This window comes from Dendropsophus ebraccatus, chromosome 10 (genome assembly GCF_027789765.1).
Source record: "Dendropsophus ebraccatus isolate aDenEbr1 chromosome 10, aDenEbr1.pat, whole genome shotgun sequence".
NCBI lineage: Eukaryota > Metazoa > Chordata > Amphibia > Anura > Hylidae > Dendropsophus > Dendropsophus ebraccatus.
The window spans coordinates 59377126-59399686 of NC_091463.1; the positions used below are offsets into that span (position 1 = coordinate 59377126).

The 22561-nt window shown below is 43.0% G+C and overlaps 1 protein-coding gene across 1 annotated transcript in view; it reads left to right on the top strand.

Moving 5' to 3' along the window:
• The first annotated feature begins 6200 nt into the window (after positions 1–6200).
• The window catches only part of NRK (Nik related kinase), a 212176-nt gene continuing 195815 nt past the window's right edge, over positions 6201–22561 (top strand). Inside the window, exon 1 of the mRNA XM_069942941.1 lies at positions 6201–6258. Coding sequence (XP_069799042.1) covers positions 6220–6258 — 39 coding nt within the window. The 5' untranslated portion in view covers positions 6201–6219. The remainder of the gene's footprint in view (positions 6259–22561) is intronic.

Here is a 22561-nt window from a genome sequence, read left to right on the forward strand (position 1 = left end):
TATCCAGTCACAATGTGGCGGTATTGGTCAGGTCTGGTGTGGCGTTCTTATTTGGTATGGTATGACAGTGTTATCCAGTCACAGTATGGCGATATTGGTCAGGTCTGGTATGGCAGTGTTAAGGCCCTATTCCACCAACAGATCTGACAACAGATTATCTGCCAAAGATTTGAAGCCAAACCCAGGAGTGGATGTGAAAAGAGGAGAAATCTCAGCCTTTCCTTTATGACCTGTTCTCTGTTTATAGTCTGTTCCTGGGTTTGGCTTCAAATGTTTGGCAGATAATCTGTCGTCAGATCTGTTGGTGGAATAGGGCCTTTATCCAGTCATAGTTTGGTGGTATTGGTCAGGTCTGGTATGGCAGTGTTATCTAGTCACAGTATGGTGGTATTGGTCAGGTCTGGTGTGGCAGTGTTATCCAGTCACAGTATGGCGGTATTGGTCAGGTCTGATATGACAGTGTTATCCAGTCACAGTATGGCGGTATTGGTCAGGTCTGATATGATGGTGTTATCCAGTCACAGTATGGCGGTATTGGTCAGGTCTGGTGGTGTTATCCATTCACAGTATGGCAGTATTGGTCAGGTCTGGTGTGGTGGTGTTATCCAGTCACAGTATGGTCACAGGGTGGCAGTGTTACCCAGTCACAGTTTGGTATACCTGTAGTGCCCTGTATATACATGTACTGTATAGATGGAGTAGGGGGCCCTGTATATACATGTACTGTATAGATGGAATAGGGGGCCCTGTATATACATGTACTGTATGGATGGAGTAGGGGGCCCTGTATATACATGTACTGTATGGATGGAGTAGGGGGTCCTGTATATACATGTACTGTATAGATGGAGTAGGGGGCCCTGTATATACATGTACTGTATAGATGGAGTAGGGGGCCCTGTATATACCTGTACTGTATAGATGGAGTAGGGGGTCTACCAGTTATTACTATGGATGTTGTGAGGCAGCTTCCCTAGCAACCATTGCTCCCTGTGAAAATGAAAGCAGTAATCCTATTGGTTGCTAAGGCTCCAACTGCTGTGTCTGCTGCAGCTAATTATATCTCCTGTGTGCAGTGAGGAGATTTTCCCATACATCTCTATGGGGTGCTCTTTCCCCTCCCCCTCCCCTCCTGTACATCTGGCGGGGACGGGACCTTCGCAATAACCTTCCCGGGCAGCTGTATCTGTGTGCCAAATTTGGGGTCAAACGGTTCAGGCGTTTGGAAGTCTCTTTCGGACAGACAGACAGAAGGACAGACAGACAGACAGACTTTCATTTTTATTAATATAGATTTATTTATGTGTGTATATATATATATATATACATATACAGGGCCGGTTTTAGACTAGATGTGGCCCTGGGCGAAGTTAAAGGTGGGGCCCCAAATGCTGAAATATTTTAGCAACAATTTAAGGTCCCCATACATGTTACTCTTTTGTTGGTGGTATCTGTTGCTCCTGGTGGGTTCGGCCATCAGCGTAAGGTGTATGGGGCTCTCTGGACAGTCCTCTGACAGATGATATCAGTGGACATAGGGGGTCGAGCTTGATGGAAAATCAACGCCCAACCTCTTTGTTCTCAGAGAGATAAGCCGGCATCAAATCTGTATGGCTATGGCTTTCCCCTCTCATAGAGAACACAGGAACACTCAGATGTGCCAAATTTCTGTGTATGGGGAGGACGGGACCGGATGGGACAGATAATTGTCAGCTGAAGGATTGTTCAGCCAGCAGTTATTGGAAGTGTACGGCCACTTTTAAGGCCGTATTACACGGCCTGATATTCCGCAGAAGCGAGCGCCAATCTGGTAGAATGGAGCTCGCTTAGAGAGCCTACTACAGCAAAAGCTATGGAGGAGATTTATCAAACTGGTGTAAAGAAGAATTGGCTCAGTTGCCCCTAGCAACCAATCAGATTCCACCTACTTAGAATGTGAGTAATGAAAGGTGGAATCTGATTGGTTGCTAGGGGCAACTGAGCAAGTTTCATTTTACACCATGTTTGATAAATTTCCCCCCCTATGTGTATATATACAGTATATCATTAGTGATGTGTGTGCAATCCTTGCTGTATATAGTAAACAATAAAGATATATACTACCTGATCATGTTCCCCAGTGTCCTCAGGCCTTGTCTGTGATATATACTACCTGATCATGTTCCCCAGTGTCCTCACAGAGCGATAGCGTCCTGATTCGGACAATTTTCGCTCCATGTATTAGGGCCCTTACTCAGTTCAGAAGGTTACATGCCGGGACTGCCGCTATATGCCAGGACTGCCGCTACATGTCAGGACTGCAGCTACATTATGGGTCTGCCGCTACATGTCGGGACTGCCGCTACATGTCGGGACTGCCACTACATGTCGGGACTGCCGCTACATGTCAGGACTGCCGCTACATGTCAGGACTGCCGCTACATGTCGGGACTGCCGCTACATGTCGGGACTGCCGCTACATGCCGGGACTGCCCCTACATGCCGGGACTGCCGCTACATTATGGGACTGCCCCTACATTATGGGACTGCCCCTACATTGCAGGACTGCCGCTACATTCTGGGACTGCCGCTACATTCTGGGACTGCCGCTACATTCTGGGACTGCCGCTACATTCTGGGACTGCCGCTACATTCTGGGACTGCCGCTACATTATGGGACTGCCGCTACATTATGGGACTGCCACTACATGCCAGGACCGCCGCTAGTGGTGTAAACACAAGAACTATTTATATGAATTGCATTAAAAAAATAAAATAAAAAAATCACTATAATCAGGACCAAATATTACCTCCATACCGTTATTGAAGAAAACACACTATATATAGGCCAATATTACCACCATAAAGTGACCGCCCCATAATGACTTTATATACACTATATACAGACCAATATTACAGCCATAGAGTGACCACCGCATGACTCTTTATATACACTATATACAGACCAATATTACCGCTATAGACTGACCACTGTATAATGAATGACTCTATATACACTGTATACAGACCAATATTATGTGTCTGTAACTCTATGGCTGTACTTTTGGTCTGTATATAGTTTATATATAGAGTCATTATGTGGTGGTCACTGTATGGCGGCAATTTGGCAATATCATTATGTGGTGGTCAATCTATGGCAGTAATGACTATATATACACTATATACCGACCAATATTAATGCCAAAGAGTGACCACCGCATAATGACACTTTATACAGACCAATATTATTGCCAAAGAGTGACCACCGCATAATGGCTCTATATACAGACCAATATTACCGCCATAGACTGACCACCACATAATAACTCTATATACAGACCAATATTACTGCCATACAGTGACCACCACATAACTCTATATACACACTATATACAGACCAATATTACCGCCATAGAGTGACCGCCACATAACTCTATATACACACTATATACAGACCAATATTACCGCCATAGAGTGACCGCCACATAACTCTATATACACACTATATACAGACCAATATTACCGCCATAGATTGACCACTGCATAATGACTCTGTATCCAGACCAATATTATGTGGCGATCACTCTATGGCTGTACTATTGGTCTGTATATAGTGTATATAGTCATTATGTGGTGGTCACTGTATGGCGGTAATATTGGTCTGTATATAGTGTCATTATGTGGTAGTCAATCTATGGCAGTAATGACTATATATACACTATATACAGACCAATATTACCGCCATACAGTGACCACCACCTAAGGACTAAATACCACCTTATTTTTTTTTCTCACCGTATTGCCTTATATACATAGGAGCTGCAGCCAATCACCTGCAGCAATTACATAGGACTGATGAGGCCAGAGAATGGCTGCAGCTCCTATATACAGTCTATTCACCTCAACACTTGGAGTCAGCAGTGCTAATACACACACACCATTATATATATATATATATATATATATATATACACACCATTATATATATATATATATATATATATATATATACACACACACACACCATTTTATATATATATATATAATATATATATATATACACACACACCATTATATATATATATATAATATATATATATATATATATACACACACACCATTATATATATATAAAAAATTGAACACAAGGACGGCACTCCAGTAGTGTATAGTGAGGATTTATTCACCCAATCACAAACAGCTATATATATATATATATATATATATATATATATATATATATACACACACACAGCTATATATATATATATATATATACACACACACACACACCATTATATATATATATATATATATATATATATATATATACACACACACACATCCATGAAAACACATTATACAGATACAAACCATCCAGTCCACACACTTTACACAGGACATGTAACACACACTACATTCATCCATTATACACCTACATTCATACACATTACACACTACATGTACAGTATACTTACCCCCTCTAGCATGCTGGGTGTAGTGGTACATCCCCCTCATGTACCTTGCAGCAGCAGCAGCAGGCTCTCGTCCTCACCCGGCAGCCCTCTCCTCCATCGTCCCGACAGCTCCACACCAGAGCAGGAAGTCACGTGCAGAGAGGAGCTGGAGGGGGAGCAGACACCGAGTAGCGTCCTGCAGCCTCTGCGTGACCCCTGATGGCAGCAGCCAGGGATCACTGCCAGACGCTGGAGGACGCTGTCTGTGCTCTCCTCTCCTACTGGAACTGCGGGAGGGGGCCCCTGGGGGATGGGGGCCCTGGCCATTTGCCCTGCTTGCCCCCCCCTAACGCCGGCCATGTACATATACCAACAGCATGCGCTTGGTCGAAGAAGGGGAGGGCCAGGTTGACAGTGCCCAGCCCTCAGGATATGCTGGGAGTTGTAGTACAGTAGTACAATCCTCTGATAACTGCCGCTGTAGAGATGTATTGCTGGACCTTCAGGGCTGATGGTTGTCACCCACAGATTGCAGCCACCAGGAGACTCTGCACACAGTGGTTTATGAAAAAGGTTGTGCCCTCAGAAACTACAACTCCCTGAGAGCTTTATAAATGTAGGGGGTTCTGAGAGTTTTAGTTCGACTAAAAATGTTGCTCAGAAAGGATTTGTCACAGATACAGATGAATCCAGGAAAGGAGCGGGTCAGCATGTCGCGTCTCAGGTTTTCTTCATTGGTGGGCCCCAAGGATCATTTACCCTGGTGGGCCCCAGGTACCCCAGTCCGACACTGAATGTACAAATAGTGAAATAAATAAAAATCAGAAAATAGAAACATATTAGAATAAAAGAACAAGTTGCATCATCTGATTTTAATCAGTAAAATAAAATTAAGGTGCCCCCCCCCCCCCCCCAATCAATGAATTACATAGACAGTCATTCATTTTAATTGTCACATGTAATATTAAGGTTTTCCAGCAGTGGCCACTGCAGGGTAGATGCAACTGATGTACACTTTTCCATGCAAAAGCAACTGTTTGCCAGAGTCCCGGGAATGGTTTTCTTATTAAGAGGGATGTTTGTGATCAGACAGCCCCTTTAAGCAGTTAATGAAAGAGTTTGCTTCTAACCGCTTTTCCCAGGAGGCACTTCTGAAACCAGCTTAGCTAAATCTGAAGGCAAGAACTCTTGCTATTTTCTCTCACTATCATGCCTTGTGATTACTGTTCTTTATGATACTGAGCGCTTGGGCACCCAGGCATTGTTGAATGTGTTGTAATGCCTATTGATAAACTGCTAAATAAAAAAATAAAAAATCATATATATCTGTGCTGTGACATGCGATAATTGTCTAAATATCTGTAATCTTGATCATTCAGTTGTACATCCCCCATCTAGGGATATAGGAAATAGGATTCATTCTCCTGTAACTAACAAGGAAATATAGGGACTTCTTGGATTGTGACATTACCTTTACAGTAAGCGCTTATAAATTAAAGGGAAGCAGACATTATGCTGTCATAAATATTCAGACAGGGACATGTCGGAGAGTAAACTCATTACTGTAGTGCGCTGGAAGCCACCTGACCAAGAAAACAACTGAACTGTGCAAGCATTAAGCAAATAAAAAAAGCATGTAAAAGCAGTAGAGTGATCGTAATGAGGCATTTTAATAACACATACACTGGGCTGGATACATTAAGTGAGGAGTAGGTTTCTGGATGAAGGTCTGCTTTTTAACTGCGCAAGAAAGAAAAAGAACACGGAACACTGGTTCCTCTAGATGTTCCCTTGTCCCTCTGAAGACAGAACAATAAGGAGGGTGAGAAAATTATGTTTTACTTTCTTGTTAACTGTTTCAGCAGATAAGGAAAGAAAGTTTTAGGACGGCTTGGCCATATGTGCTCTATAGAATGTTTCTAGCAGGTTGAGAAATTGTTTATAACTAGTGATGAGCTGGTTGTTTTTGTTCGCCAATCATAAACAATTTGTTTGATGATCGGAATGGTTATAACCATCATTTTCAAACATATTGGAACTTGCAAACGTACGCAACTGCGTAATTTACGCTTTGCATTTAATAATCTGCAGACCGAATTATATGCAATCTGTACGCAACTTCGTAGACAACAGCGTAATTTACGCTTTGCACCTGATAATCTGTGCGCATGTACGTAAGTGTAGACCGAAATCTATGCAATCTGTACTCAATCCCAGAGATGATATCCCAGAGACTGCCATTCCAATGGTTCCCGACCCCCACTTCAGCCAGTGATTGGCTCGGTAGACAGTTCCTGGTGTGTCTGTATCTGGCAGTGGTGGGAAAAGGGCAGGACATGGAAGTTGAAATGCGGGAAAACCCCTTTAAATCTATCAAAGTTATTGAACTTTTGCTTGCTCGCTTCCGGGCATAGATGATTCCTTATGAGAAGGCAGTAGTGATCGGAAGTCTTTGACAGATTTTACAGAAGAACTACTGAAGCAAAATGGTTTAACATTTTAAATAACAAACTATTAGAAAACTATTTCAAAAAGAGTCCAATAAAACATTTAAGGCCTTATCTGGTCATATGATCATGCAATAGAAATAAAATACAGAGTAGATCACTGCCTGCATCAGAACACTGCAGCTGGAAAGATCATCCGGACGGTACTTAAGTACTGGCCGGGATGATCTTTGCAGAGACCGGCCAGGTCATGGAACGGCCGGTCTCTTATGTAGTGTGAACATGACCTTAAAAAAAAAAAAAAAAAAAAAAATGAACAAAAAACTTTTTCTGAGTCAGAGCTAACAAAACAGGCTTCGGTGGGTTGTGTGAAGGGTATATAAAACCAAAAGAAGCATCAGCTCATCCTGCAAAGTCAGCTCAGCAAAAAGAAAAAAAAGAAAAAACACTGTAAATTTGCTAGTGTTGCAATCATACTGGCTCAAAATGATGTTACAAAGGAACATTTCACATAGGTTATGATACCATCACCAAGAGCCAAATAACATACGGGCAGCCATGCTGTGTTCAGTAGTCTGTCCTCTAACCCTATAGTACCTCTAGGCATAAGATAAAGACACCTTAAAGCTGCACCCCCCCCCCAAACCGCTTGTACCGTCGGATCGTTGCTCTTAATCAAAGACCTGTGCTGGGGACGGTTCGGCACAAAAAACAACTTTTAAACTTGCAGCCCTGTGTCAAATTGGCGTGGCCTAGAGTGTATAGGCCCTAGGATTGCACCGCCTCTGCGTCCCCATCCCCCCGCCCTCCTCATCAGTAGAAACGCCCCTGGGCAGGAGTTTTCCTATTCTTCTCCTGACTTAAGACTGCACAGGTGCCTTAACGATCCAGCTCATGTGCAGTGTTAACACAGGTAATGAATAGGAGAAATTGTTCTAGGTGCATTCCTAATGATGAAGAGAGCGGGGAGGAGGGACGGAGGGGGTATCGCAATCCTAGGACATTGGTACTCTAGGCCCCGTCAATTTGACACAGGGCTGAAAGTTTAAAAGTTGTTTTTTAGGACAATAACTGCATCACCTGCCGAATGGACCACAGGACAGATCTTGGATTAAAAGCAGCTATCCGAAGGTACAAGGGGTTTGGGGGGGGGGGCAGATTGTGGGTATAGAGTCGTTTTAAAGGAGAACATAATAAACTATACTTACTCATCCCCATGCCTCTACAGTGCTGTGCCAAAAGCACACTGACAGCCACTGGTCTTCATTTCCTCTTGGTTTCCTGCCCTGGCAGGAAGTACCTACTCAGCCAGTTAGTGACTGCAGCAGTGCCCTGACCCGGTCACTGACTGGCTGAGCAGGCATTTCTCTAGGGAGGCGATGGGGGGCATTATAGATTCTTAATAGATTCTTTATTATGTTCCTCACATCTCCCTTCCAGTACCAGGGGGTCAGGAGTTCTCCTATAACAGATTTCTCCCTATGCACAGTTATAGTGAAATGTCTGTTTTTGTCTCTGTTGAGCTATATACCCACAGATCACATTTTTGGAACATTAGGTTGAATAGCAAGTTTTAGTGAATTATTTTTTATTTACAATATAGGGGTTAACTAGCGCATCTTTGGAGATCTAACTGGTGAGATCCCTAACAATCCGAAAAATGTAGTTAAATTGTGCCCCTTTAAGCCTGCTTTTGTCATACAGACCCCTTATTCCTCCCATTCCATTTATGAGATAGTAAAGATTGTCCTTGTCAATACAAGTCATTTCCTTTTCCTATACTATGGCTAGTTGACTTACAGTCAGCGTCTGGGGTTAGCTACTGTGACAAATACACATCAGCTACAACCATTCATCCGTTCATTCATCTAATCTGGTTCTACATGTAGTTGACATATCAGCCATTTATCCTGCTGCTTCACCTTAGGAACAGAGGGTGAGATACCATTGTGTATGGACTGTTTTACAGACACTTCAGACAATTCATTACAAAGCTGCAGTGAACAAGATGTAGATATTCTGGGGGGAAAATCAAGTTTGGTCTTTTTACAATGTCTCACAGTAGCAAGGATGGAACAGATTTCTATCCCCCCTGGGGAGAAACTGGATAGACGGCAGGTCCCCTTTCAAGCTTGCTTTTGAAGTAACAATAGCAGAGCACTCTGTACCGTGGCTCCATACTTTATCCATCGCTCTTCTCTTGTCATCTGTTATCTCTATTTTTATTTCAAGCATTACAATTATTGACCTATATGCAATCTATAAGGCCCCTGCATGACACTGGAGGATTCATAGACCTTACAGCAGATGGGGCAGGACAAGGATGTGAATAGGTTAATTTGGGATTGAGTCCCAATGGGAAAAGAGAGCAATGTGGTTGACTATAGTTAGGGATGAGCGAATTTACAGTACTAGCCAAGCAAAGGGCTTCACTAAGCTTGGTGATCGGCTTTTCAGCCTGCCACTCCATGCTGCTCCTTTACAGGTGCCTGGAAAAGCTGGATCCAGTTCTGGGAAACTTCTCCCAGTTTTCCAGGACTGGATCCAGTTTTTCCAAGTACCCGGAGCAGAGCGTCACAGAGCTCAAAGGCAGCAGGCTGATAAGCTGATGGCCGAGCCTAGTGAAGCCCTTTGCTTCGCTAGTACTGTAAATTCATTCCTAACTACAATGTCTGTACAGGCCTGGGGAATGTGTTAGCGCTATATAAATAAATCTCCTAAGGACTGAATATATTTGCTGGCCACATATTTCAATAATGTGCAAAAACTGACAACTTCACAATAATTGGCCAATGTCTACCCTGAAATGTGCAACCAGTAACAAATCTGCAATAAAACTAACATAGTACATGTACAATATATGTTTCATCTAGAGTGCATTCAGAAAGCGTTTGGACCCCGTCACGTTTCCCTTAATTGGTCAATACTAGAGATGAGCGAGTAGTGAACTATTCGACTTCGAATCCAATAGGCACCGAGATTCGACTATTCGAACAAATATTCGATCCCATTATAGTCCATGGGTAAAAAATTTGCGACACTTGGAAATCCAAATTCAACCACTTGGAGGTCACCAAGTCCCCCATGAAACCTCTCTAGATGATGCAAACACCTCTGGAATGACACTAGGACATTAGGGGGAGCGTATCACGCGTCATGCTGTTACTGGAACAATATGTATCACATGCCTTTTACTGGGCTACTGGAACAGTATATAAGACGTGCCTTTTTCTGGGCTACTGGTACAATATGTATCATGTGCCTTTTACTAGGCTACTGGAACAGTATGTATAACGTGCCTTGGTGGGCTTAACCAGGGACACTATTAGTTACTTGTACACACAGGGTACTGGAATGAATACAGCCGCTGATATTGCTGCTGCTGCTGTTGTTATCATCATCTATTACTTAGCACTGAGAAGTGCTTTGGATTCAGAGAGGACTTTTGCGCTGGATCTTAGCCCTGAAAAGGACTTTATGGTTCTGTAGTAAGCCTGCCTAACCAAAACGCTACTAAAACCTCTCTCTCCCTGCTTCAAGATCTCTCACTGGCTAGGTTGAAAGCTCATCTGCGGTTGAGAGGCAGGAGCAAAGTATTAAAGAATTGAGGTCATAAGGTTCAGCTATCCAATGAGGGTAGACGCAGTTTTCGTGATACGTGTGCGTACTCCCAGGGTCCCTCACAGCCTCCCTGCATGGAGATTGGATAAAAAAAAAGCGCCAACTGCGATGGGGGGGCTTTGGAATGTTTCCTGCATATTCACCTCAGTACTCGATTGAATTTGAATCTTTCGAATACCGCAATATTCGATTGAATACCATCTTGATCGAATCGTATTTGCTCATCTCTAGTAAAGACGTTTACGACAATGCTCACACATTTCGTTCGTATTTCTTGCGCAGCGTTACATGCAGGATTCCAATGTGCGTCCGTAGAGTGTCATGTTATTCGCACGTATCACGCGTCATGCTGTACGAACGTTACTGGAACAGTATGTATGCCGTCCCTTTTTCTGGGCTACTGGAACTATATGTATGACGTGCCTTTTTCTGGGCTACTGGAACAGTTTATATCAGATGCCCTTAGTGGGCTACTGAAACAATATGTATCATGTGCCTTTTACTGGGCTACTGGAACAGTATATAAGATGTGCCTTTTTCTGGGCTACTGGAACAATATGTATCATGTGCCTTTTACTGGGCTACTGGAACAGTATGTATAACGTGCCCTTAGTGGGCTACACCAGGGACACTATAAGTCACTTGTACACACAGGGTACTGGAATGAATACACCTGCTGCTGATGCTGTTGTTATCATCTATTTCTTAGCACTGAGAAGTGCTTTGAATTCAGAGATGACTTTTTCACTGGATGTTAGCCCTGAAAAGGACTTTTAGGTTCTGTAGTAAGCCTGCCTAACCAAAATGCTACTAAAACCTATCTCTCCCGACTGCAAGATCTTTCGCTGGCTAGGTTGAAAGTTCATCTGTGGTCGAGAGGCGGGAGCCAAGTATTTAAGATTTGAGTTCGTGTGGTTCAGCCATCCAATGAGGGTAGACGCCACACTACTCGATGGTATATCGAATCGTATTCGCTCATCTCTAGTCAATACTGCATAATGAAAAGGTAAATCTAAGTAAAACTAAATATTAATTGCCCCCTTGCAGTTTATTGTGGCCATGAGTGACATTACTGCTGGATTAAAATTTACTAATAGACCTACAGGAGTTAGCGGTCGGACTGATTGGTGTATTGCAGGATAAAGGAACACACCTACTGCATGGAACACCCTCATGGCACATGGTAACAAAACCGATAGGGGGAAATTTATCAAACTGGTGTTAGGTAAAATTGTCTTAGTTGCTCCTAGCAACCAATCAGATTCCACCTTTCATTCCTCACAGATTCTTTGAAAAATGAAAGGTGGAATCTAATTGGTTTCTAGGGACAACTAAGACAGTTCTACTTTACACCAGTTTGATAAATCTGAGTGGACAGCTGCTGGCCAATCAGCACTCAACTTCACTGTGCCAGCTGTCATCACTTCCTGCATCTGGTCTTTTTTTTTTTTTTTTGCTGTTAGTACAGACTAGAGATGATCGAGTAGTGAAATATTCGACTTTCAAGAATTCGAATAGAATAGGCACAGAGATTCGACTATTCGAACTAATATTCGATCCCATTATAGTCTATGGGGAAAAAATTTGCGCCACTTGGATTAAAAAAAAAGCGCCAACTGCGATGGGAGGGCTTTGGAATGTTTCCCGCGTATTCACCTCACTACTCTATTAAATTTGAATCTTTCGAATACCGCAATATTCGATCGAATACCATCTGGTTTGAATCGTATTCGCTCATCTCTAGTAAAGACTGAATGGCCTTCATGACAGAGACCGGACTGCAGTTTTACAAGTAAGACAATTAGTGGCTAAATGTATATATAGTATTTTATTTCATATAGAAAACAGCAAACGGTATCAAATAAATTGCAAAGATCTAGTATATCATCTTCCCTGCTAATTTCAAATTATTTATTCCTGATGACAGTGCCCATTTAGGTTATCAAAAGAGTTTCACGTGCTGATAGACTCGCTTGCAGCCTAGTTTATGCCTACAAATTACAGACTTTGTCTTATGTCTTTGCATAACCACATTCTAACAACCATTTTTATGTAGCCATTTTTACGAGTTTTTCAATGGCACATAACAAAATTTAAATAAACTTTCATTAACGATTGAAAACAAAATACAGGAATTCTGCCATGGTTTTTTTCATAATTTTTATGCAGTTAAACTCATGGAAAACTTGTTAACTTTTTTCTAGAGGTCATTAAGATTACAACAATACCATTCATGGTTTACTACTTTTGCACAATACCAGCACACTTTATTATAAATATAATTATTACATTGGATTAGGGTACATATAATTTAAAGCACTGGTGCTTGGGCCATACATTTATGGTGCAGTGAGGGAAGGGGTTAAAATTTAGCCAAGTTAAAATACTAAGCAGAGGCATTACTAAATAGTAGTCTTGTATGCATTTGGCTAAATACTGTACATGAAATGACCCTTGGGGCCCACCAATAAAGAACCCGTGAGACACAACATTCTGACACGCTCCTTTCCTGGATTCATCTGTATCTGTGACAAATCCTTTCTGAGTAATACTTTTAGTCGAACTAAAACTCTCAGAACCCCCTACATTTATAAAGCTCTCAGGTTATGTTGGGAGTTGTAGTTTCTGAGGGCGCAACCTTTTTCATAAACCACTGTGTGCAGAGTCTCCTGGTGGCTGCAATCTGTGGATGACAACCATCAGCCCTGAAGGTCCAGCAATACATCTCTACAGCGGCAGTTATCAGAGGATTGTACTACTGTACTACAACTCCCAGCATATCCTGAGGGCTGCACACTATCAACTTGGCCCTTCCCTTTTTCGACCAAGCGCATGCTATTGTTAGGTGCTCCCACCTAGCCAGAATCCTGCTCCACACTGATGAGGGGCAACACCCCGAAACAGCTGTATGTTGATGGTTACCTAGCCTTGGTTTACCCCTTGTCATTACACTGACTTATAGGGCCACTAATATGGTGGATTTGGTGGTTTCCTAACAGGAGCTGCCCCTTGGCTGGGTCCTTCCCGGAGGGATAATCTGGCTAGTCCTGTGTTTTGAGACTCTTCAATGAGACTCCACGGGCTCCTCTTTTGCATATTCATGTTTCCCAGGGGGCAATGCACCTAGGACTTCACTGCATTGAGTGCTTTCACTAGCAGCCGCCAGTGTTGTCGTTTGGCTGGTCTCCCTGAGTTCAGCAATCTGTTTCTCTTATGAGTATACTAGGGGAAAATATTACCGCTACACCATAACCACTACCACCACCACCATAATGTTACTGACTAAATCCTGTATACTAAATCCAATAAAAAACAGTACCAGATTACAAGCAACAAATAATACGCCCACATACTGACTAACATCACCAATGCTGCTACTGAATACAATCCACTGTACACAGATCGCTATCACCTCATATAGTCATATCAAGGTGGACGCAGCTCCAGCTCTGTACTCCATATACATTACAGTGCAGTTATATCCAGTAACTCACAGGGGAGGTCTCCTGTGATCAGAGTTCTTCCCTTTTCATTTTCTTCTCCACCTGCCCTGGGTCATTATGAGAACTTATCCGAGCCACGAATCCACAGAATCTGCCAAACAGATATATTAGGCTCCTCACTCCATCATCCTCATCAAACTGCACATCTGTATCAGCCACTTTACCCACTCATTTAGTGGGAAGGCTGACTATTTTATCCCCCTTATAGTAAATGCTCCCCTCTATGTAGCCACTCTATAGATGGCCCCTTGTTTAGTCTTCCATAAAAATGACCCCATGTGCATCTCCTAGAGAGCCCCCCTCTGTGTAGTCCCCCTATAGTAGATGCCCCCTCTGTGAATTCCCTACAGTATATGGCCCTATTCTATGTAGCCCCCCTTATAGATGCTGCCCCTTGTATTATTCTCCTTATAGATGCCCCCCTCTGTGTTATCCTCCTTATAGATTTCCCTCTCAGTGTTATCGCCCTTATAGATGGCTACCTCTGTATATTCCCCCTTATAGATGCCCCCCCCTTTGTTGTCCCCCCCCCGGCATTATACCCCTTATTGATGTCCCCCCAGTGTTATCCCCCTTATAGATTACCCCCCTGTATATTCCCTCTTATAGATGTCCCGCCCCCTGAATATTCCCCCTTATAGATGCCCCCCTTTTTTGTTCCCCTTGTGCCCCACTGTATTATCCCCCTTATAGATGTCCCCCCAGTGTTATCCCTCTCATAGATGGCTTCCCCTGCATATTATATTCCCCCTTATAGATGCCCCCCCGTATTATCCCCCTTATAGATTCCCCCCCTGTATTATACCCCCCATATTATCCTCCTTATAGATGCCTCCACCCAATATTATCACCCTTATAGATGTCCCCCACACTGTATATTCCCCCTTATAGATGTCCCCCCTTTGTTGTCCCCCTTATAGATGCCCCCCTGTATTATCCCCCTTATAGATTGCTCCCCTGTATATTATATTCCCCATTTTAGATGTCCCCCCTGTATTATCCCCCTTATAGATTGCCCCCTCCTGCACAGCAGATTAAAAAAAAACCACACACACACACACACACAACTCACCTAGCAACACGCTGCCCCGTCGCTGCTGTCTTCTCCTCTTCTGCTCCCTGCTGATGCGTCGCTTCCTGTTGGTTTCCTGGGCGGCGCACACATCAGGAAGCTCAGTGTGCACCTGGGCTGGTACTTCCGGTGAAGGGAGCATCTGTAATACACGCTCCCTGTACTGAAAGTCCCAGCTGACGCACACTGAGGTTCCTGATACGTGGTCTCCCTGGGAATCCCCAGGAAACCCACAGGGAGCGACGCATCAGTCAGGGGCCAGATTGACTCTTGCGACCTGTCTTGCTTGCGGTCACAAGAGGGAGGAGGGGAAGGGGGGTGCGCGGCAGTGTGGGGGCCCTGCTACCCCACCCAGGGGGTTCACCCCAGCGCAGCACTTGCCGCCGGACAGTAAGTGTTCTGCGCGTGTGGGGGGCCGGGGCCTATCAGAAGATCCTCCGGAGGCCCAGTCCGACCTTGTGTGTGGGCTATAAAGAAGCTGCGGTAGGCGCTACCGTAGTTGGCCTGGTATTTTGATGTACTGCTGGGTCAGCAGGTACGATGGTGGGGTAGCCAAGTTGGTCTAGGGTCACTTGGGCTGTTATCCTGGTAGCCTGGAGCAGTGTAGGACCCACTCAGAGAGTTTGGAGCCCTGCCAGCAGAGACAGATAGGTGTGTATAGGTGCAGGTGCGAAAAAAAAAAAAGCCAGAAACCAACACTTGGAAAGTAGAACAGTTTACTTATAGAAACTCAATACAGGTGTACTTGGTAAGAAATACAGTTTAGTGCAATACAACAAATACTGGCGGTTCCTCAGGTGCTTGTGGTTGAGGTAGAGACAAAGTGCTTGTGAGAGAAGGTTTTGCAGAGGAGAGAGGGGGCCTGATGGTTGATGGTTATTTGGAATAAGTTTTGGGTCATGGGGCAGGCAGGGTTCTGGGTGGTCGGGTTTTCTCCCTGCAGGATCGGTGGCTGGCCGGCCTGATGTTATATGCAGCACAACCATGTACGGGCCCTTTTCTGCATTTGTTTCTTCCTCTGGTTTCGCCTTTTTCTCTTATTCCACCAGGAGCGGACCCCTCTGATTTTGTTGGCTCTTGATCTTTTATGCCCAGTTGTCCACGGCTCACAATCAAATTTCATTGTTGTTTCCTCTATCAAAATCTCCTCCTCCTCCATCTTTTTCCGCTGGTATGGGGAGATGTCACTGATTTTGTAGAGTTTAATTATAAGCCTCTTCTCCTCCTTTATGATGTTAACCACGAGTCCACCCTCTCGTTTTTCTTCCATTGCTGGAACCTCTGTAATGTAAAAGAGAAGACATCAGAATCATCCTGTGTTATGAGCCTCTACCTGCTGCTCCATAGAAAGAATACAGGTCACAATGGTCAACACTCAGTATAACACTAACAGAAGGTTAAATGTGGGGACCCTCCATTGTCCCATTTTTATTTTTCAAATCAACTGGTTTAAGAAAGTTATATAGATTTGTAATCTACTTCTATTTTGAAATCTCCAGTCTTTCAGTACTTATCAGCTGCTGTATGTCTTGCACGGAGTGGTGTATTCTTTCCAGTGTGACACAGTGTTCTCTGCTGCCACCTCTGTCTATGTTAGGAACTGTCAAGAGCAGAAGAGGTTTTCTATGAAAACTTGCTACTGTTCTGGAAAGTTCCTAACATGTACAGAGGTGGCATCAGAGAACACTGTGTCACACTGGAAAAAATACACCATTTCCTGTGGGACATACAGCAGCTGATAAGTACTGGAAGACGAGATTATTTTACAAATAATTTACAAATCTGAATAACTTTCTGACATCAGTTGATTTGATAGAAAGACCAATTCTGAGTACCCCTTTAAGACACAGCCTCCTCCTTTATATATAGTAATAATTACCTGGTTCATGGACAACTACTTCTTTTAACTCTGTGTTGTCTGGCCTCCGGTGACGACAACGGCGAAACCAATAAACAGCACTGTGAAAGAAATTAAAGTCCTTAGATAAACTTATATAGATGACACAATTCATTTGCCTATTCATTTATCAGCCTTCCCCTTATTATCTGTACAACCTGGTGTCATAAAGTTATATCGATTCGTAATATACTTCTATTTAAAAATCAGTATTGTTCAGAGTGGAAAGAATACACCTCTTCCTGCAGGACATACAGCAGCTGATAAGTACTGGAAGACTGGAGAATATTAAACAGAAGTAAATTACAAATCTATAGAACTTTGTGACACCAGTTGATCTGAAATAAATAAAAAAAATTAAAAAAATAATAACTATTGAAGGAGTTCCCCTTTACGCTGAATTTCCAAAATTCGTAACTTTTTCCTTTCCCATCCCCCTCAAGGCTTCATTTCTGGCTTTGTAGCAGAGATCCCATAAGCTCAGAGCAGTCTGTAGTGAGAGAATATAAGCAGCAGGAACTTACCAGAAGATGATGATAGCCAAAGCCAGGACTGAAGCAGCTACTATCCCGATAAGGACTCCGCCTGATAATAAACAAAGACAGATATTCATGGATTATTATTATTATTATTATTATTATTATCTATTTGTATATGAACGTCATAGTGGAAGTGACTACTCACTGTAATGGCCGCCAGCCTGTTGGGTGGGATCCTCCATCCCTGAGGTCACTGTCCAGAAAGGAAAACACAGACATTAGATACATAATTGTAATTTCCATTTAGAAGAATAAAGTTCACCCAGTAAGAAGCCATTACCTGATGTCTCTGTAACCATTTTTTGTGCATCACACAAGGTACTGAGTAATAGTAGCAGATAACCGCCACGGAACTCCATCTCCTACGAAAGCAGAATCAGGAGTGAGGCCAGTGCAGCCCAGACACATAGAACACTTCACCTAGCATTGTGATGTCATAGAGCACTGCACATTCCATTGTGATGTCATAGAGCACTGCACATTCCATTGTGATGTCATAGAGCACACTGCACATTCCATTGTGATGTCATAGAGCACTGCACATTCCATTGTGATGTCATAGAGCACACTGCACATTCCATTGTGATGTCATAGAGCACACTGCACATTCCATTGTGATGTCATAGAGCACTGCACATTCCATTGTGATGTCATAGAGCACTGCACATTCCATTGTGATGTCATCAGTCACCAGAGCTGTATTGTTAGGCTGTCTCAGTGATGATGTCACAGCCACATAGTGGGAAGGATGAGCAGTGTGTGTAGGGAGGAGATTGTTTTCCATCTACACAGCAGGATGATGGATTTGTGTTACTGTGTAACCATATTCCAGCTGGATCCTGATTGGTTGCAACTAAAATTTTCTGCCCAAAGTCATAGAGACAACACAGAGAGGAAAGGCGTCTTACCTACATTGTGGTGAGGCCGGGAGTGATGGAGTGGGTGATGGAGACAGAGAGCGGAGCTGAAGACCTGCTGGCTGTCACTATCCAGGTGCTAAACCTCTGGGGGGGCCGGGAGGGACGGAACAGGATGGTGGTCTCCTTCTCATATTATAAGACATAATGCAGAGCACAGGGGCAAGGAGGAGAATTCTTTCATGGCTTCTCCATTTCCTACATTATAATAAACTCAGATTTCTATAAATTTCCTATTGGTCACATAAGTGTGATCTCCATTTATTTTCTTTATTTGCTGATGTCATGTAAAGTAGCATAGAGGGCAGCATACAGCGCTGTATAATGTGCCAGTATATGTCACCCTGATGTGGGCTATACCCTATATACACCATACATTATATACCCCATATACACCATACATTATATACCCCATATACACCATACATTATATACCCCATATACACCATACATTATATACCCCATATACACCATACATTATATACCTCATATACACCAGACATTATATACCTCATATACACCATACATTATATACCTCATATACACCATACATTATATACCTCATATACACCATACATTATGTACCCCATATACACCATACATTATATACCTCATATACACCATACATTATATACCTCATATACACCATACATTATGTACCTCATATACACCATACATTATGTACCTCATATACACCATACATTATGTACCTCATATACACCATACATTATGTACCCCATATACACCATACATTATATACCCCATATACACCATACATTATATTCCCCATATACACCATACATTATATACCCCATATACACCATACATTATATGCCCCAGCCTTCTTATACTGATACATACCTTATACACCCCAGCCTTCTCATACTGATAAACCATACATTATATACCCCATACACATCATACATTATATACCCCATATACACCATACATTATATACCCTATATAAACCATACATTATATACCCCAGCCTTCTCATACTGATACCCCATACATTATATACCCAGCCTTCTTAAACTGATACACCACACAGTATATACTCCAGCCTCCTTATACTGATACACCATATATTATACACCCTAGCCTTCTTATACTGATACACCATACATTAAATACCCCAGCCTCCTTATACTGATACACCATACATTATATACCCCAGCCTTCTTATACTGATACACCATACATTATATACCCAGCCCTTTTATACTAATACACCATACATTATATACCCAGCCTTCTTATACTGATACATCATACATTATATACCCCAGACTTCTTATACTGATACACCATACATTATATACCCAGCCTTCTTATACTAATACACCATACATTATATACCACAGACTTCTTATACTGATACATACATTATATACCCCAGCCTTCTTATACTAATACACCATACATTATATACCCCAGCCTTCTTATACTGATACACTATCAGACTGGGATACCTGGGGCCCACCAGAGGAAATGATCCTTGGGGCCCACCAAAGAAAAATTGGTAAAAAGCAACATACTGACTTAATCCTGGATTTATCTGGATCTGCGACAACTCCCTTGTCCCCCACTTAGAGTAGGCTATAGAGATAGCACTCCAATGACTGACTGTATATACTGGTAGTTTGTGCCCATATGATGCAGCTGCACCCCATATAATCATTTTATTACCCCCTTCACCCTACTGCCCCTCTATCATCATACTACAACCCCCTTTATCCTCCTGCCCTCCATCATCATCATACTACTACCCCTTCATCCTCCTGCCCTGCCATGATCATACTACTCCTCCCTTCATCCTCCTGCACCTCCAAGATCATACTAGTACCCAGGGCCGGCATCAGCACAAGGCTTACCTGGGCAAATGCCGGGGCCCACAGCATCTCTAGGGGCCCATAGAGGGAGAGGGGCCCAGTTTTCTGATGTTCAGTCTGCTCACTGTAGTGCAGGGTGAGGACTGAACATCAGAAGACACAGGAGACAAAGCAGGACCTGCACAGAGAGAGAAAAAGGTGAAGGACCTGATCACATGACCTAAAGGTCCTCAACCTCACAGTGTGGAGAGCACCCGATAGAAAGGAAGAAGACTGTCTGAGGGTCCCAGCTGCTGGACGGTCAGTGGAAGTGGGGGAGGGGGCCCACCGGAGGATCCTCGGGTCCTCCAGTGGCCCAGTCCAATACTGGATACATCATATACATCCAACAGCTAAACCCATGTAGTTGTCAGATAGTCTAAGCTGTTTATTGTGGCGGACACTCTACTGCAATAGCAAGGTCAGAAATCACTTCTATTACAGCCATATAACCCATTAGATGCCACAGTACATAGCAATGTAAGAATAATTTTAGGATTGATATTGCTGCATGTGTCAAAACTACAGATCCCAGTGCAAAACAATTCTCTCTCACAACAAATGTACAGAGGTCAGGACATGGAAATATAGATTTTTTTTTGTTTTTTTTAAGGGTAACATAAAACAAAGTCTACAAATGCTGTCCTTTTAACTAGGGATGAGCGAACCGAACCGAACCAAACCAAACTTTGAGAAAGTTTGGAACGAATCTATTTAAAATAACAATAACAAATAAAATCACAGAATAGACCAGGATACAAGGGATTATTACTCCTTTAATCCCTTGTATCCTGGTTTTCTGTGAATATCAAGATGTGTGCTGTCACCCCTGTTAGGGTGATACCTTAAGTTAGTCTCCTCAGATATACCTTGGTGCTGCCTAATCAAAAATGTAATGTGTTTTATCCCGTTGGTACCGGGTCCCAGCTGCCCTTCATAAATGGTACTCTTCAGTCCCTGATATATGTTGGCGTTGTGGAGGCGTGGGAGGCAACATGACACACGTTTGGTGGGGATGCCCTAACTACAGACATTCTGGTCAACAGTCCTTAATAGCGCCTTATTAGAGAAATCAGTGGCACCATTATCCCCAATACCTCTGAAGCGACACTACTCTTCATGTTTCCAACGGCCTAATCACGCTTTAAAAGGTCACTGGCACGCCATTTGCTCCAAGCCGCTAAAACTGTTATCCCCCGGAAATGGAAATCCACTGACCCCCCCAACCATTGATGACTGGTTTGCAGAGATAGCCCAAACGCATCACAATGGCTCGTATTTCAGGACTCTGATTCCTACAGAACAGCGACTTCCTAGGATTGATCCCTCATACCTGCATATTTAGAACATATGTCCCTCCCTCTCTGCCGTCAGGGACAGCAGTCACCCGACCAGCCTTTGTTGTCTTGTCTCGTCTGTTGTTTCCTTTCCTCTTCCCCCTCGTTTCTCTATTACTTCTTTTGAAGTTCAGTTCATACGTGGTAGTACATTACTTCTTGTGCCGTGCTTGGATAAGACCTACCAACACTTTGGCCCCATTATCTTGCAGCCTTTCGAACATTAGTACTATCATTAGTACTATTTCTTGTTCCATGTTACCATTTTATGATTGCAATTGCATTACTGCACTGTGTGCATGTATACGTTCTCCTGTATTCCCCTCTCCCCTTATAGGGACTTGCAGTCCCGTGTTCCCACTTGTTCCGTAAATTTTCTTTGTCTTTGAAAATAAAAAAAAACCCTAAATTAAAGAAAAAAAAAATGTAATGTGTCAACTGTCTGTGTGTATCAACCAAGACACATGAAAGCAACTTCAGTGTTCAAGCTGATTACTTTATTAAGTGAAAATCTCAGTTTATATCTTTACAATAAAGCTTCACAAAATAATAGGAGAACCCCATTTAGCCGCAACAACAAAAAAAAGTAAAAAAAAAAAAAAAAAAAAAAAAACAGTCCAAAAAAAGTCCCATTGCTGTCCCAGGAAAAAAAAAAGTCCCATCACTGCACGGTTGTGTAGAAAAATGTTGGCGACTCATTGGGATTCTTGTTGTCCAAGACCGTGCACCCCAGTGCTGTTGTCTGGTCCTTAAATTATGGGCAAGGGCAGTACATGCCTGTTACTGCCCATTGGGTCAGCATCCTCGCAGAAGACCATTAGAAAGTTAGCCCATTCTTGCCACTGTCACCTCCCCAGTGCTTTAGGGGGCCAGTTCTGCCTCCACCACCTTGCAACCATCCGCCGCTTTGACTGCAGTCCA